General features: G+C 50.6%; 1 protein-coding gene across 1 annotated transcript in view; it reads left to right on the top strand.

The window, feature by feature from the left end:
• Nucleotides 1-6420: 6420 nt before the first annotated feature.
• The window catches only part of Cyth1 (cytohesin 1), a 94246-nt gene continuing 85070 nt past the window's right edge, over nt 6421-15596 (top strand). The window contains exon 1 of the mRNA XM_017802344.2: nt 6421-6561. Coding sequence (XP_017657833.1) covers nt 6540-6561 — 22 coding nt within the window. The 5' untranslated portion in view covers nt 6421-6539. The remainder of the gene's footprint in view (nt 6562-15596) is intronic.

Raw genomic sequence — 15596 nt, 5'->3', positions numbered from 1 at the left:
AAAATAGTGAGAATGGGGCCGGGTGTGGTGGCGCACGCCTTTAATCCCAGCACTCAGGAGACAGAGGCAGGCGGAGCTCTGTGAGTTCAAGGCCAGCCTGGTCTACATAGTGAGTTCCAGGACAGCTGGGGCTACAGGGACACTGTCTCAAAAAGACCAAACAAACAAACAAAAAATAGTGGGACTGTGTTCTGCCTCCAGAGTGGGGTGCTGGGAGAGGGTGCATCTTGTGCCTTCCAGCTCTTCCAGGCGATGATCCTTGGCCCTGTACCACTCTTGCCTCTGGGCCTCTTCACCTGGCTTCTCTTGTGTCTCTGTGCCCAGATCTCCCATTTAGAAGGACACCATTGGGGCTGGAGAGATGGCTCAGCAGTTAAGAACATCAGCTGCTCTTGCAGAGGACCTGGGTTTGGTTCCCAGCACCCTAATGGTGGCTAATAACCATTCATAACTCCAGTTCCAGGGGATCCAGTGCCCTCTTCTGACCTCTGTGTGCATTGCATGACATGGGTGCACTTACATATATGCAGGTGGTATACTCATACACATAAAATAAAAATAAAATACTTTAGAAGGACACAGTCATGTTGGATTAGGGCCCACCCTGATGGCACAGTATCTGGCAATGAGGGTTGGGGTTTCAGAATATCTTTTAGTGGGACGAGACTGAAACCGTGGAAAGGCTTTAGCAGGGAAATCCCCTCAGGATGCCCCAGTGTAAGTGTGTGCTATACCTGTGTGTATTTTGACTACAGATGTCTGCATGGTATTCTGTACCAGTTTTCTGGTCTCATTATGCCCCCCGCCCCAGCTTGGAAATATCTTGCATCAGTCAACACAGAAATCTGCCTCAATCATGTGGCTGGGCGTGGTGGTGCACATCTTTAATCTCAGCACTTGGGAGGCAGAGGCAGGCGATCTCTGAGTTTGAGGCCAGCCTGGTCTACATAGTGGGTTCCAGGCCAGCTGGGGCTACAGGGAGACCCTGTCTCAAAAAGACCAAAAAAAAAGCCTCAATCTTAAAAGACATTTAATTCCATTTATTTTTTGGGGGGGGGGCGGGTACACATGCACAGTGTTTGTGTGAAGAGGTCAGAGGACAATTTGTGAGAGTTTTTCCTTCCATCATGTGAATCCTTGGGATCAAACTTAGGTCAGCTGTCTTGGCAGAAGGCACCTTTTACCTACTGAGCCATCTCTCTGGCCCTGCCTCAATCTTTTTGAAGCCTTCCAAACACTCCTTATACAAAAGAATCAATATATTTATCTTGTCCCCTATGGACAGATAGTGAGATTGTCTCTGAAGATGTTTTAACACCACAAGGAAAGACATTTTTGTACTAAAAAATTTCTCAATTTTGAGGTTATTACACAAGGCAGGTGTACCTGGAGGGAGGTTCCCTCTTAAAAACTTGTCAATTGAGTCAATTAACAAAGACAACACACCACAGTGAGAGGCCCACGGAGCCCAACCCTATTTTAAAGATTTATTTTTTATGTGTATGAATGTTTGCCTGCATGTATATATTATGTACATTATGTGCACCCAGTACGTGCAGAGGCCAGAAGAGGGCATCAGATCTCATGGGACTGTGTGCACATGACAGTTGTGAGCTACCATGTGTGGGTGCTGGGAACCAAACCAAGGTCCTTTGAAAAAGAAGCCAGTGTTTTAACCACTGAACCATCTCTCCAGCCCTATTTTACGATTCTTGAAAGAATCAGAACCCGCAGTTGTAGGAGTGGCCTGTGTTGCGGTGAGCAGCCTCCAGCTCCTCCTTCAGGATCTCCTCTTGATCTACCACAGGAAATGCCAAATACAAGGGACAGAGTGGAGCAGACTGGGCTCTTGCTTGGAGGGGCCTTTGTCTCCAAGAGCCTCGGCCTCCAAACCTGGAGATAACAAGCCGTCCTTCCTGTCATAAACAGGACCTCCTGGAGCAGCTTTGGTATCTCTGTTAGTAACCAGCAGAGGAAATGCTTCACACTTCCCTAGCAAGTGGACCCATGTGTACATCATACAGAACCTCAGCAAACGTGGTCCTTCCTCCATGTGACAGCCTCTGGCGGGTCCCCATTTTAGTTTCTCTTCTGTCCGTCTAATCAGTGTGTTTTACTGCCAAAAAAGGGTCATGACTGGCTATTTGAAAAACTTGCCGTAGCTGAACAATGGCAGTGAACAGAATTCATGGAAGGTCAAGTGCTCTGCTAACAGGAGCCATTAGCAGTGTAACACAGCCCCTTCCGCAGGCCTGGTTGGCTGTGAGTTCAGCCCACTGGGCTGGAGTGCACTAAGGAGCATTAACTCCCAGTCTGAAGTACTTCTCAGTTGTCTTTCCTGGTTAGGGAGGAAAGTGGTCCAGAAATGCCTGGAGCCTTCTGGGGACTCAGGTTGGTGGTGAAGCAAAGAGGCGGGGGGACCAAACAGAGCAGGTGGCACATACTGGGTCACCGGAGCTCATGGCTCTGCTAACCTGTCACAGACAGTGGAGATTTGCCAGGACAAAATAAAGTTGATGTCTTGAGTCCAGGCCAATGATGTGGCAGGGCCACTGAGCAGAGGTGTGTACCCCAAGGGCACACTGGGGCCCAAATCCAATTCCTGCTCTAATATCACCTACGAAACTAGACAGTCTGGTACCAGTGTAGATTAAGCACATGACCAACAGTATCAACTTTTTAAGGGAAAGAGAAGCATTATCCATACCAGGGGAACATCTGATATATAGAAACTGTCTGAAAGAAGCACCTAGGAGAAAACAGGATTATCCCAGACTCTCAAAAGGTGGGAGGCTACTGGACATGGCCGTATGCACTATAATCCCATTCAAGAGGTGGAGGCAGGAGGATTAAAAATTCAAGGGCATGGGACTGGAGAGATTGCTCAGCAGTTAAGAGCACTGGCTGCTCTTGCAGAGGACCTGGGTTCTATTCCCAGCACCCACGTAGTGGCTAACAACCATCCTTAACTCCAGTTCCAGGGGATCCAACACCCTCTTCTGACCTCTGAAGGCATTGCACTACAGGGGTGCACTTACATGTAGGCAATACACTCATACACATAAAAAATAAAAGTAATAAAAAATTTTGAAAAGTTCAAGGCCAGATTAGGCTACAGAAAGACCCTGCTTTAAAAAAAGTTCAAGGCCAGGTTAGGCTACAGAAAGACCCTGCTTTAAAAAAAGTTCAAGGCCAGGTTAGGCTACAGAAAGACCCTGCTTTAAAAAAAGTTCAAGGCCAGGTTAGGCTACAGAAAGACCCTGCTTTAAAAAAAGTTCAAGGCCAGGTTAGGCTACAGAAAGACCCTGCTTTAAAAAAAGTTCAAGGCCAGGTTAGGCTACAGAAAGACCCTGCTTTAAAAAAAGTTCAAGGCCAGGTTAGGCTACAGAAAGACCCTGCTTTAAAAAAAGTTCAAGGCCAGGTTAGGCTACAGAAAGACCCTGCTTCAAAATACAAGCAAAACAAAACAAAAAAACAACTAAGTTGTCTGGCGACAGCAGTTCCAATCAGTCCACGAGACGACAGGATTTTGCTTATGGATAAACAGTCTAGGAAGAACAGGGCAGTCCAGATCAGGACCCCTTTGGCTGGCATGTTGTATTGCTGTAGAGGGATTGGAGTAGGAGAGTGACAGAGATGAGCTCTGGGTGGAGACCTGCACTGTGTAGGTGAGAAACAGGACCAGGTGGAATGATTGCCTAGGTCACAAGGTTAATTAAAAGCAGAGGTGGGGTTGGGTGTGGAGATGGCTCTAATTCCAACATTGGGGAGGTTGAGGCTGGATTGCCATGAGTTCCAGGCCAGCCCAGACTATGTAAATAGTCACACACACACACACACACACACACACACACACACACACACACAATGTGTTTCGTTTCCTATTCATTTATTTTCTGTGAGAGGAAATTGCTTTTGTCTGTTGTCTAGACCATAATGGCAGAGAAGTCCTGGAGTATATTTTAGAGTTGACTAGTAGTGAGAGAGGCTGCGGGGAGGTGTCTTCCTCATGGCGCTCTCTCAGAGAGGTCCTGTGACCTTTTGCAGTACACTGCCAGAGCCTTAGGGTGAGCTCTACTGAGCTACCCCTAGGTGGAAAGCACTATTGTGGGGTGTAGACACACCAGACTCCCTGTGGATTTACAACCTTGCAGGGTCCCTTCCAGCTGAGACTCCTGTTATTTTGTTTATTTTTTGGTCCTTTTTGAGACAGGGTCTCCCTGTAGTGACTCCTGTTATTTTTATGAGAAGCTTCCAACCCAGAGCTTATGCCACAGGGAGTGACAGATTTTTAAAAGAAAAAGTAATGTATTCACATGTTTAGAAACAGACAACACAGAGACAATGGAAAAAAGAAATCTAGGGGGCCAGGGAGGTAGCTTAGCAGGTAAAAGCACTTGCTGCACAAGCCTAATGACCTGGGTTAAATTCCCAGAACCCTCCCTCATAAAGAGCTGGACGCAATGGTGCACATCTGTAATCCCAGCACCCGTACAGCAACACAAGAGGCAGAGGCAGAATTCCTCCTAAAACTTGTCCTTTGATCTACACACACACACACACACACACAAATACATAACATTTTTTAAAAAGAAGAAAAAAGTGGCTGAAGACTTGGCTTAGCAGTGAAGAGCACTTGCAGCACCTGTGACTCCAGCTCCAGAGGCCCTGATACCCTCTTCTGGCTTCTGTGGGCACTGCACACATCTGCACACACATATGCACATACATACACAAACACACGCACCCATAAAAAAAAAATCTTTAAAAGTTTTACTTTGTCCTTGCCATTCATTTCTGTGATTTTTCCCCCCATCTATCCTAGGAAAAAAGTGTGTATGCATGCAGCGGAAGGTGTGTATGCATGCAGCGGAAGGTGTGTATGCATGCAGCGGAAGGTGTGTATGCATGCAGCGGAAGGTGTGTATGCATGCAGCGGAAGGTGTGTATGCATGCAGCGGAAGGTGTGTATGTATGCAGCAGCATGGGGCTAGGGGTCTAAATGCATTAAAGCTGCACAGAGATTTTTTTTTTTGAGTGATTTCCACTGTTGACACACCCAGGAAAGAAGGACAGCTGCAGCTAGCCCAGCAAAGACCTTGGGCTCCAGAGAGGAGGACCCACAAGGGAAGTCCTGGAACTTCACATTTGGTTGGTCCAACCTCTCTTGGGCTACCCACAGTAGCCCAAGATTCCCGTGGAACTCTCTGGCACTGCTTTGTGGGGGTGGTCCTGAGAAGGCTGTCTCTGGGCCGCCCTTTTGCAGCACCGGGATTTCAATTCTTATCTCAAAAAGAAAAGAGCCCTCAAACTTCCCAGTGTCTCCTTTGGGTCCCTTTTTCATTCTCTTGCTGTGTGTTGAGGATTTTTTTAAAAGACAGGGTTTCACTATGCTGCCCAGCCTGGGCTCAAGAGAGCCTCCTCCCTCAGCATCCAGGGAAGCTGGACTAATTAGGCATGCAATGGACAGTTACCACTGTACCAGGTCTTCCTGGAATTATTTCTTATTTTTATTGTATGTATACAGCCCCCTCTTGGAATTATTTTAAAGGGCCCTGTAGGACCTTAGTGGGGTAAGAGGTGTTTGCATGGTATAGTGGGGGCATGTCTTGGATAGGGACCTACCACCTGGTGATGCCCCAGCCCCTGTGTGTGACCCTCTTGACACTCTGGGCATCCCTTTTCTCCCTTCCCCTGGGCTCTGAGATAGAACCTAGGACTTCTCACATGGTAGGCAAGTACTAAACCCCTGAACTGCAGCCCCTGCCTGCCTCAGGTGTCAGCTGGCCAGAGTTCACAGGTGTTCGCTAAGGGCCTTTCCAGGTCTTTAGTTGGTACCTCCACTGATTAATTCTCTGCAGGAACCTCCTGGGGAGCAGGCACTGTGGCCTCCACATGCACCAGACGACTCAGCTGGTCTGCCCAGCACAAGCAGGAGACAGCGTACACACTGGGTTTAAGAGGTGTATGGATCAAGTTCTGAAGACCGGACCTAGGGAGGTTCGGAGACAGACAAAAACAAGTGTAAAGCAGCGAACTCCAATGAATTAGGCAAGCCGGGGGCGGACGTCAGCCGGTCTCGGGCTCCTCGGTGGTGAGCCTGACCTTGGGCCTCGGTGCGCAGGCGGGGCGGGCCGGGCCACACGGGCCTACGCAGCTCTTGCGAAAGCCGAAACCCAAACCTCCGCTCCGCCCCGCCGAAGAGTGAGGGGCGGTGCGTAACTAGAAGGCGTGGTCTGGGGCGTGGCCTGTGTGGGCGGGGCCTCGGTGGTGCGCGTGCGCAGAAGCAGGTCGGGGGGCGAAGTGCGCCAGCCCCCAGGGGCAGTTCACGCGCGCGCGGCTCCCTGTGGGCGGGCCCTCACGCAGGGGGCGGGGCCTCGTGAGGCGCGTGCGCAGGCGCGTGCCGGGCTGTGCGGGCGCGGCGCGGGGGGCGGGGCTCCGGGGCTGGGAGCCGGCCTGGGGCTAGCTGGTGAGCAGCCGGACGTGAGTGAGCTGCGGGAGGCCAGCCGGGGCCGGAGCCCGAGCCCGTGGCCAGCGCCATGGAGGACGACGACAGCTACGGTGAGTGCGGATGGACAGCCGGCGTCCCTTCACGCGCTTCCGCCGGCGCCCCGGCCCGGCCGCCCCGGGAGCCTCGGCGGCCAGGGTGTCCCCGGGACAGTGCCGCGGGGCGCGGAGCCTTGGCGGCGGGCGGTGCGAGAGCCCTGGGACTGAGGGTCCCCGCGACGGGAGTCACCGGGGACTGTGAGTCCCCAGGGCGGGGGTGACAGGGAATGAGGGTTCCCGGAGCGGGGGGTCACGGGGAAAGAGGATCCCCGGGGCGGGAGTCATCCGGGGCGGGGGTCGCCGGGGCCTGAGATTCCCCGGGGCGGGGGTCATCTGGTCCTGAGGGTCCCCGGGTCGGAGGTCACTCGGGACCGTGGGTCCCCGGGCGGGGGTCATCTGGTACGTGGGTCCCCGGGGCGGGGGTTACCCGGGACTGTGCGTCCCCCTGGCCGAGGTCGCCAGGGTCATCAGGATGCTGAGGGCGGATGTCAACCGGAGTGCTGAGGGTGATTGAGGCCGGGGTCAGAGGCGGCCCCGGGGTCAGGGTCCCCCGGGCGAGTTGGGACAGAGGGCCGCCAGACCTCTGCCTCCTGGCCGGTTCCCTAGTAGTTTCCGGCCCTCCCCGGTGTTGGAAGTTGTGTGCCCCATCTGGCTCTTTGTTTTGAAATGACAGGAGCTGACGCCACCCGACCTGGACCAGGGCCTTAGGCATGGCAGGTCGGGTTCATGCTGGCCACTGTCCCATCTTGAATTAGCTCCGGGTCCCCAGGCTTATCCCCAAGGTCTGAGGAGACCAAGTTTGAGCTGCTGTCTGCAGGGGTTTGAGGAGGTCATGACAGTTGGTGGTCATCCAGGGCACTGGGCCCTCCCCTGGTCTGAAATCCCCGAGTTGGGGAAGATTATTCGAATTGCTTTAGGTGATCAGAAGCCTTGCATGAGGAGTTAAAGTGGCAGGCACAGCAAGCAGCATACTTTGGTTTGGCAGGGAGGGACACAGAACTTAACAAGCTTGTGCTGAGGGAGCAGAACACTGACTTACAGACTGCATTGGCCTCTTGCTGTTTGTCACAGGACATACTAAAATGCAGAACGGAACGTGTTGTTAGGTTTATTTACAAGCAGGCCCTTGGCAGAACTTTGTACTGTTGAAGAGGGTGTTTGTGACTAGCAACCTGACCCTGAACTTGAAGGGTATGAGCTCCACAGTTCCCTGAACATTAGGGGTGTGCCTGTTCAGTGGAAGGAAGGCTGCTTTCCAAGGAGAAGCAGTGTGTGCCTTCTATTAGTGAATGAAAAGCAGTCACCTGCTGGCAGGACCCCCCACCCCCACCCCGGGTGCCTGTGGGCCTTACCCTCTGCTGGTTCTCCTTTGCCGTTTGCTGTCTTTTACTGCCTCCTGGACCCCTGTGTTCTGCCACACTGTGTTCTTGCCCTTTCCTGGTGTTCCTGTCCACTGGGTGAGATGGGAGGTTGCTGGTCTGGTTTGTTTTAATACAGTGATTGCTTCGACACAGGCATGACTTGAACTTCTACTGGGAAGGGGTAAATGGAAGCACAGTGCATTAGTTTCCTGTCCCTGCCATGAATGGAGGGGCTCAAAGAAACCTAAATTTACTGTGTAGTTCTGGAGGTCAGGAGTCCAAATTAGGTCACATGAACACCAAGATTTCATTAGTGTAGTGCCCTTGTCCATCCCAGCTCTAGAGATGCTTCTCTTGGTGCTGGTGCACAGCCTCCTTCCACCCTCAAATCCAGCAGGTAGCATCTCTCAACTCTGCTGACTGGCCACCCTCTCTTGAGGCCCCTTGTGAGTGTGTCATCCCCACCTGGATGGTGTGGGGTAAGGGTCACGGCAGCCACAATCTCAGCCTCCCTCTTGCCATGTGAGGAAACATTAGAGGTTTGGGGATTAGGGTGTAACGTTGACATTTATTTATTTTGTGTGTATGTATAGGCACATAAACCATGACGGGCAACTTCCAGGAGTTGGTTTTCTCCTATTTTGTGGGTCACGGGAATCAAACTCAGGTCATCAGTCTTGGCAGCACCTTTACCCACTGAGCTGTCTCACCAGCCCAGACCTGGGCATCTTTACAGCCATTATGCCAGCCTCACAGGGTGAAAAGGGAGGTCATCTGCCACTTTATCCAGTTTTACATATTTTTATTTTGGTGGAACCAGAAAGATTAACTACAAGAAGAGCCCTTAAGTTCCAAATGGTGTAAAATGATCATGTGAAGACCCAGACTAGCCTGCTTGTGTCCCTTCCTTCCTTCCTTCCTTCCTTTCTTCCTTCCTTCTTCCCTCCCTCCCTCTCTCCCTCCCTCCCTCCCTCCCTCCCTCTCTGTCTCTTCCCTTTTCCTCCCTTGTTCCCCCATTTCCTTTTGAGTTGGAAGGGGGGAATCTCCCTGTGATGCCCAGGCTGGCATCAAACTTCTAGGTTCAGGTAATCTCCTGCCTCAGCCTCCTGAGTAACTGTTACCAGAGGTGTGTTGCCACCAAGTCCAGCTGAGTCCTGCATCTGGCGGAGCCAGCCAGCTTGGTTTGCTTTGGTTAGTTCCCCTCAGAGGTTTTACAGAGAATTTACTTGGACCAGTTTGCACATGTTAAAAGGAAGCCTGTGCTGTGGGCTCGCTAAGCACAGGAGGCCATGCTCAGCACCTCCGCTGTTTTCTTCCAGATGAGTTTCTTAAGCCGTAAAATGACAAAAAGCTGTTTACATAGCTTTGACATTATCACATACTAAAGCTCCAACTGGGCTCGTTTTATGCTTGCTCCTGTCGTTTGTCTCTGAGTTAGCCCTGGACACTGTTCCACTGATCTGTGGGGAATGGATTTGGATTGCAGAGCTACCATTTTGGTCTTAAAAACAAACAAACAAACAACAAAAAAAACCTTTGGAACACAACTCTAAGTATGCTGAAGAAAGAGCCCAAGTTTGGGCTGGAGAGACGGCTCAGTGACTAGAGCACCTCCTGCTGTTGTGGGGCCCAGTGTGTTCCCAGCACTGCAGTGGGCAGCTGTACCTCTGGCTCCGAGGGGAGCCAATGCCTCTGGCCTCCTCAGGTACCTACACTCATATGCACATAAACACACATACACATAATTATAAAAAATACAAAAAAAAATAAGGGTCTGGATAGATGGCTCAGCAGTTAAGGGAGCTGGCTGCTCTTGTAGAGGACCTGGATTCAGTTTCCAGCACCACATGGTAGCTAACGACCGACTGTAATTCCAGTTCCAGAGCATCTGACACCCACTTCTGGATTCTGTGGGCATTGCATGACATGGGTGCACTTACATATATGCAGGCAAAATACTCTTACATATAAAAACAAAAATAAATCTTTAAAACCTACGTGTGTGTGTGTGTGTGTGTGTGTGTGTGTGTGTTTTAAGTCAGGGTCTCCCTGTAGCCCCAACTGGCCTGAAACTTGTTACGAAAACCAGGCTGGCCTGGAACTCACAGTGACTTGCCTGCTCTGTGCCCTGAGTGCCGGGATTAAAGGTGAGTGTGTGCTACCACGCTCGCCTACTTGTTTTCGTTCCTCAGAAAGTTAGCTTTGCTCAGGCAAGTTGTCAACATTACCTTTTATATGTTTAGGTGAGCTTTCAAATGAAGAAAGTTATCTCTTAAAAAGAAGTCTGCTGTGGTCCATGCCTTTAGTCCCAGCACCCAGCACTCAGGAGGCAGGGGCAGGTGGATCTCTAAGTTCGAGGCCAGCCTGATTTACATAGTGAGTTCCAGGCCATCTGGGGCTACAGGGTGATCCTGTTTCAAAAAAAGACCAAAAAAAAAAGAGGGGGGAGAGAGAGAGAGAGATCTGCCCAGCAATCTGATGCACCGGCTTCTGAGGGGCCTACATTTTCACTCACCTTTGAGGTAATCTCCTTATCAGCTCCAGGATCTAATGCAAGCAAAGTAGAGCTGATTTTTAGTTAGAATATCAGTGTTTCTCAGGAGTGAGAAAAGCAGGTTTCAGTTTCTTGGTAGAGGGCAAACAGCAGGGTAGGGCAGGCAAGAAGACAGTTGATTTGCATATAGCGTGTCAGGATGGCTGAGGTACAGCTGCCCAGAGATGTACGTGCTGTCTTCGTCTGAGGGACGTGCACAGGGGATGGTCAGGACCAGGGTGAGGAGGAAGAGTACAGAGACACTGTGTGTCTGTCCCTTCTGTCCATCCATGTCCTGTTGCTGTGGTCACCGGAGACTGCCAGGTCTGGCCAGTTTCTCTGCATGGTTACTGCTGGAGGAGGGGACTGGGCCACAGGCAAAGCATGGGCGTGGAGGGCAGGTGTGTAGGATGCAGGTGGCAGCTGTTGGAGGGAGCACGGTCTCTTGGCAGTTGTAACCTAATTTTCTGGTAGGTACTTCAGGGAATTGACCAAAAAGAGAGTAGACTCTGGTTTTGATGGAAAAGCATTGTGTGGAAGCATAATCCTTGGTGACCACAACAGGAAATTCATGTTGTATTACGGATAGAAAGAGTTCATAGCCAGACTATAGGAAGACCTGATCATGCTGTACACCAGGCCATGGGGACTTGTGTGCATGCATGGTCCCATGCTGAGTAAGAAGAATCATCTTAAAATTGATTTTTCGCTGGCTGTCGTGGCACATGCTTTAATCCCAGCACTTGGGAAGAAGAGACAGGCAGATTTCTGTGAGATCAGGCCAGCCTGGTCTCCATGGAGAGTTCTAGGCCAGCTTTGGCTACAGGGTGACACTTTCTCAAAAAACAAACAAAAACCAAAATCAACAACAACAACAAGATCTTTTACTTTGAAAAAAAATTAGCATAGGTGATTTTCTAAACTTCTGACATTTTAAGAATGGTGTTTATGCTGGTTGCTCTCCCAGTGGGTGCTTCAGCGGGAGTTGGCCTCTTGGCAGACCTCTGAGATGATTCGAGCTGTCTCTGGATGGGCATTTTGCCAGGCCCTTGGCTTACTCGGCATCGCTGATGCAGGGACTGCCCGTGTGTTCCATGCTCCTCCCTGAACAGGCTGTTAGAGCCATTCAGAGTGACACCCAAAGATGCTGGCAGTGAGGTTCTGCATCCAAATCCTGGCATGGCGACCAGCTTCCCGTGGTGGGTCCTCAGGAAGTGTGCCAACTCCCTCGCATCACTTCTCACTGGCTCCAAACCTCACCCTGTTCCCACACCAGGAAGAAGCCGGCTTCGAGGGCGTGGAGACGGAGTCTCTCCCCTGCTTGCCTTTGCTCTGCAGATGGTGAGATGTGAGCAGGAGCACGTGGGTCCGGGACAGGACAGGGAGACTTGGCATTCGGGAGAGAGCTGCTTTTTCATCTTGTGTCTCCACAGCTGGCTGGGAGGCCTGGGGTCCAGTGGAGGCAGCTCAGAAACTGACAGAACGAGAGACTGAACCAAGGTCCTTCTCGCAGTTAATGTGCAGAGAGTTTGACGCTTTCTTTAATCCTCCTTCCCAAACAGAAACACTAACTTTCCTGGACACGTTTGACCATATATAGAACCAGTTTTCTTTGGTTTTCTGTAATCTGGATGACTTCCATTGTTCTCAAATTTAGTTGCATACTTAATGATTTGATTGTAGAAAAAGACACAGTTATGTGGAGTGAGGGCTTTCTTAGGAAGTCAGGAACATGAGGTCACCATACTTAAACATTTTCTGGGCTTTAAGATAGATTCCTGAGGGTGATGTTAACGTGTCAGAGAGCGTAAATATCTTTAGAACTCCTAATATATGGTGCCAAATTTCTTTTCAAAAGGACTGTACCAGCCGGGTGTGGTGGCACACGCCTTTAGTCCCAGTACTCCAGAGGCAGAGGCAGGCGGATCGCTGTGAGTTTGAGGCTAGCCTGGTCTACATAGTGAGTTCCAGGCCAGTTGGGGCTACAAGGATACCCTGTCTCAAAAAAAAAAAAAAAAAAAGAAAGGAAAAACCAAAAAAGAAAAGGACTGTACCAGTGTGTCATTTCTAGTTATATGCAGATACATACATCAGTATAAATACGGCACCGATGAGGGTTAGCATCTAAAAGGTTTTGATAAGAATTGATGTAATGGCTACTAAATGGTGCCTCATTTAGTCTATTGATTCTTTCGCATACTTGTGTATCATGAACTGTCTACTCAGTGTAGGACACTGCTCTCTTTATTTAACTGAGAGTAACCTTCTTTAAGGGCCTATGTTAAATCCACTGATTTGCATATTTTTCTTGTTCTGACATTTTAATTTAAATTTTTTTTTTTTTGGTCTTTTTGAGACAGGGTCTCCCTGTAGCCCCAGCTGTCCTGGAACTCACTATTTAGACCAGGCTGGCCTGAAACTCACAGAGATCCACCTGCCTCTGCCTCCCAAGTGCTGGGATTAAAGGCGTGCACCACCACGCCCGGCTTGTTCTGACATTTTAAACTCAGGGAAAATAGGTGTCATTTCTGATGGAGCTTGAGTCAGATTTTGATCAATTGCAGTTACTTGGTCCTTGATTTTCTCCTGAGAATAGCACACTTTCCCCTTCACACTGTGCTCCGACAAAGTTCAGAATCCTTTCTCCAGAGGAAATACTATGAGCTAAATAGGTAGTAGTAGCCTGGGTTAGTGTGACAGTCTGCTGAACTGCACTCCTTCTCTAAGTGGTCTGTGTGTTAAAGGAGACCAAGCTCGTTGCCAGACCACGGTTTTGTACTGCCTGTCTCAGCGTCTGTGACCAGGTTTGACACTCCTCACGCAGGAGCCAGGAGACTGCCTTTTTGTCATGTGGGTGGGTCAGCGACGGCTGGCCAGCAGCAGAGGTTGAAGAACCGGGGCGTGAGCGTCGCTGGTAGGCTGGTAGGGTCTCCTTTGTGCCCGACCAGTCTTCCTGTGACACCCACGCCCCAAGATGAAAGTCCTGCTGAGTGTTGGGCTTCCAAAGGCAAGCTCTTGCCCGAACCTGTCTGTGCTTCATCCCCACGTGCTTCTTGGTTGTCACTAATTATTGTTGCTTAGTTTCAGTTGCAGTAATAGAGGCCTGGAGGAGGTGGAAAACTAGACATGTCGAAGAAGCAAATCCCACATCCTCCCAAACTGCTGGCAGTGCTGTTCTGCTTCTCTCCGCCTTGACTACAAAAACCACAGTCCAGGAGACTGGGGCGCCAGGGGCGCTCAGCACTTCATTGTTCGGGAGGGTGAGGTCAGGGCTTTATGCTCTGGGGCAGTGAGGAGATTCTGGTTACTTTCTGAGACTGAAACTTGTAGCAAAGGTCAGGATGGAACCTTCCTGCCTGGATCCTGCCCGTGTGCACTCCGCCTTCTTTCTTGGGGGTGGAGGGTCTTCAGAAGGCTCTGTGTGGCCAGTACTGTTGGGTGTGATTAAGAAGCCTTTCCTGGTAACATCACAGGCTTGGTTTCTGTCAGCATTAGTGCCCAGCCTGCTCCCCGCAGTCCCTCATCAGCCATCAGGGAGCATGTCAGCGTGGATGTGGAGGAGAGCGATGTGAGTGCTGTGTGGTATCCAGGTGGAACTGGATTGGGCAACCAGACCTTCATGGGGGAGCTGGCCTTGAGCTGATTTTGAAAGGTCAGGTGGTGCTAAGTGAATGTGGCCAGCAGACACTGTAGGCCGAGGGAGAGCAAGGCCAGGTGTGAGTGTCAGTGTGCTGTGCTGTGTGCCTGGAAGGGTGGAGGGAGGAGCCCTGGAGGGCTTCTGGGTGTGTTATGAACGTACTCTGGGCCACAAGAGAGGTCTAAACTCCTCAGAGAGGATCTTCCATCATTTCATTGTGACTGTTTTGTATTTTAGAAAGATCTGTGACTTAGCATGGTTCAGACTGGCACTGTAGACACAGCCTTCCCTGTGGATGGTGGCAGGGGCCAGGATTGGGCAGGGGGAGTGATAGGAGAGACAAAAGGTGGTGGTGGGCAAGAAGTTGATAGGTTTGGCTGCCGGTGCTCGGGAGGGCAGAACGTGGCAAAGGTGTGAAGGGAACCACTCCAGTTTGCCGGCTTGAGAGACTGCTCGGGGAGCAACTAGATTCGAACCTAATCGAGTGGACGTACCACAAGGGCTCTTTGAACTTTAAAGAGCATTTGCTTAAGGAGGCCATTTGGACACCTGGATTTGAGCCTGAAAGACAGATCACCGCTGCATGAGTGGGAAGACCTCACGGAGTGGGTGATGCCACGGGCTGATTGCAAAGAAGGCCAAGGACGGCATCTTGGGCACAGCCCTGCTGAAGAGCTGGTAGAAGCAGAGGTCTGAAAGGGGACTGAAGACATGTTACCCTCAAGGCTAGACCAGGGCTGGAGAGACGGCTCAGCAGTTAAGAGCACTGACTGCTCTTGCAGAGGACCCGGGTCCGATTCCCATTACCCACATGGTGGCTACGAAGTGTCCTTAACTCCAGTTCTAGGGGAATCCAAAGCCCTCTCAACCTCCTCGGCATTGCACAACACGACACAGGTGCACTCATACATGCAGGCAATACACTCATACACATAAAATTTAAAAAATAAATAAAAAAATTTTTTTAAAAAGAGTCTATATTGAGGAGAGGGGAGGGAGGGGGGAGGGAAGGAGGGAAGGAGGGAGGGAAGGGAAGAAGGCACACTGGGAGTGTGTTTAGTAGCTAGATGGAGAGTGCAGTGCTTTTAGTTTTTAATTTGTAGTCTAGGTGGCCTTGAATTCCCTGTGTAGCCAAGAAGACCTTGAACCCTTGCCTCCACCTCCTGAGTACCAGGACTGTAGATGTGTATGACCACACCTGGTTTATGTGGTGCTGGGGTGGAACCCAGGGCTTTGTGCATGCTGGGCAAGCATTCCACCATCTGAGCTCTACCCCAGCCCACGACAGACTTTTAAAATACCCACTTTGACAGTTGTTCTGGACTGGTTGAGTTAAACAGTGTTCCTTTGTGACAGGCAGCGGCCCTCCAGTAGGAGCAGGCTCAGATTTCATCTAGTCTCCTTGTCTCCTGCGCGTGGCAGCTGCAGCTGCGTGTGTTTTTGGAATCTGTTCAGCACACCTTACTGTCTCTTGTGTTCCCTAATCTCTGAGACATAATTTCCAGCAGTCCTGATGACT

Source organism: Nannospalax galili, unplaced genomic scaffold (genome assembly GCF_000622305.1).
Source record: "Nannospalax galili isolate Female #2095 unplaced genomic scaffold, S.galili_v1.0 scaffold945, whole genome shotgun sequence".
NCBI classification, from domain to species: domain Eukaryota; kingdom Metazoa; phylum Chordata; class Mammalia; order Rodentia; family Spalacidae; genus Nannospalax; species Nannospalax galili.
This window is presented reverse-complemented; position numbering and strand designations above follow the sequence as displayed.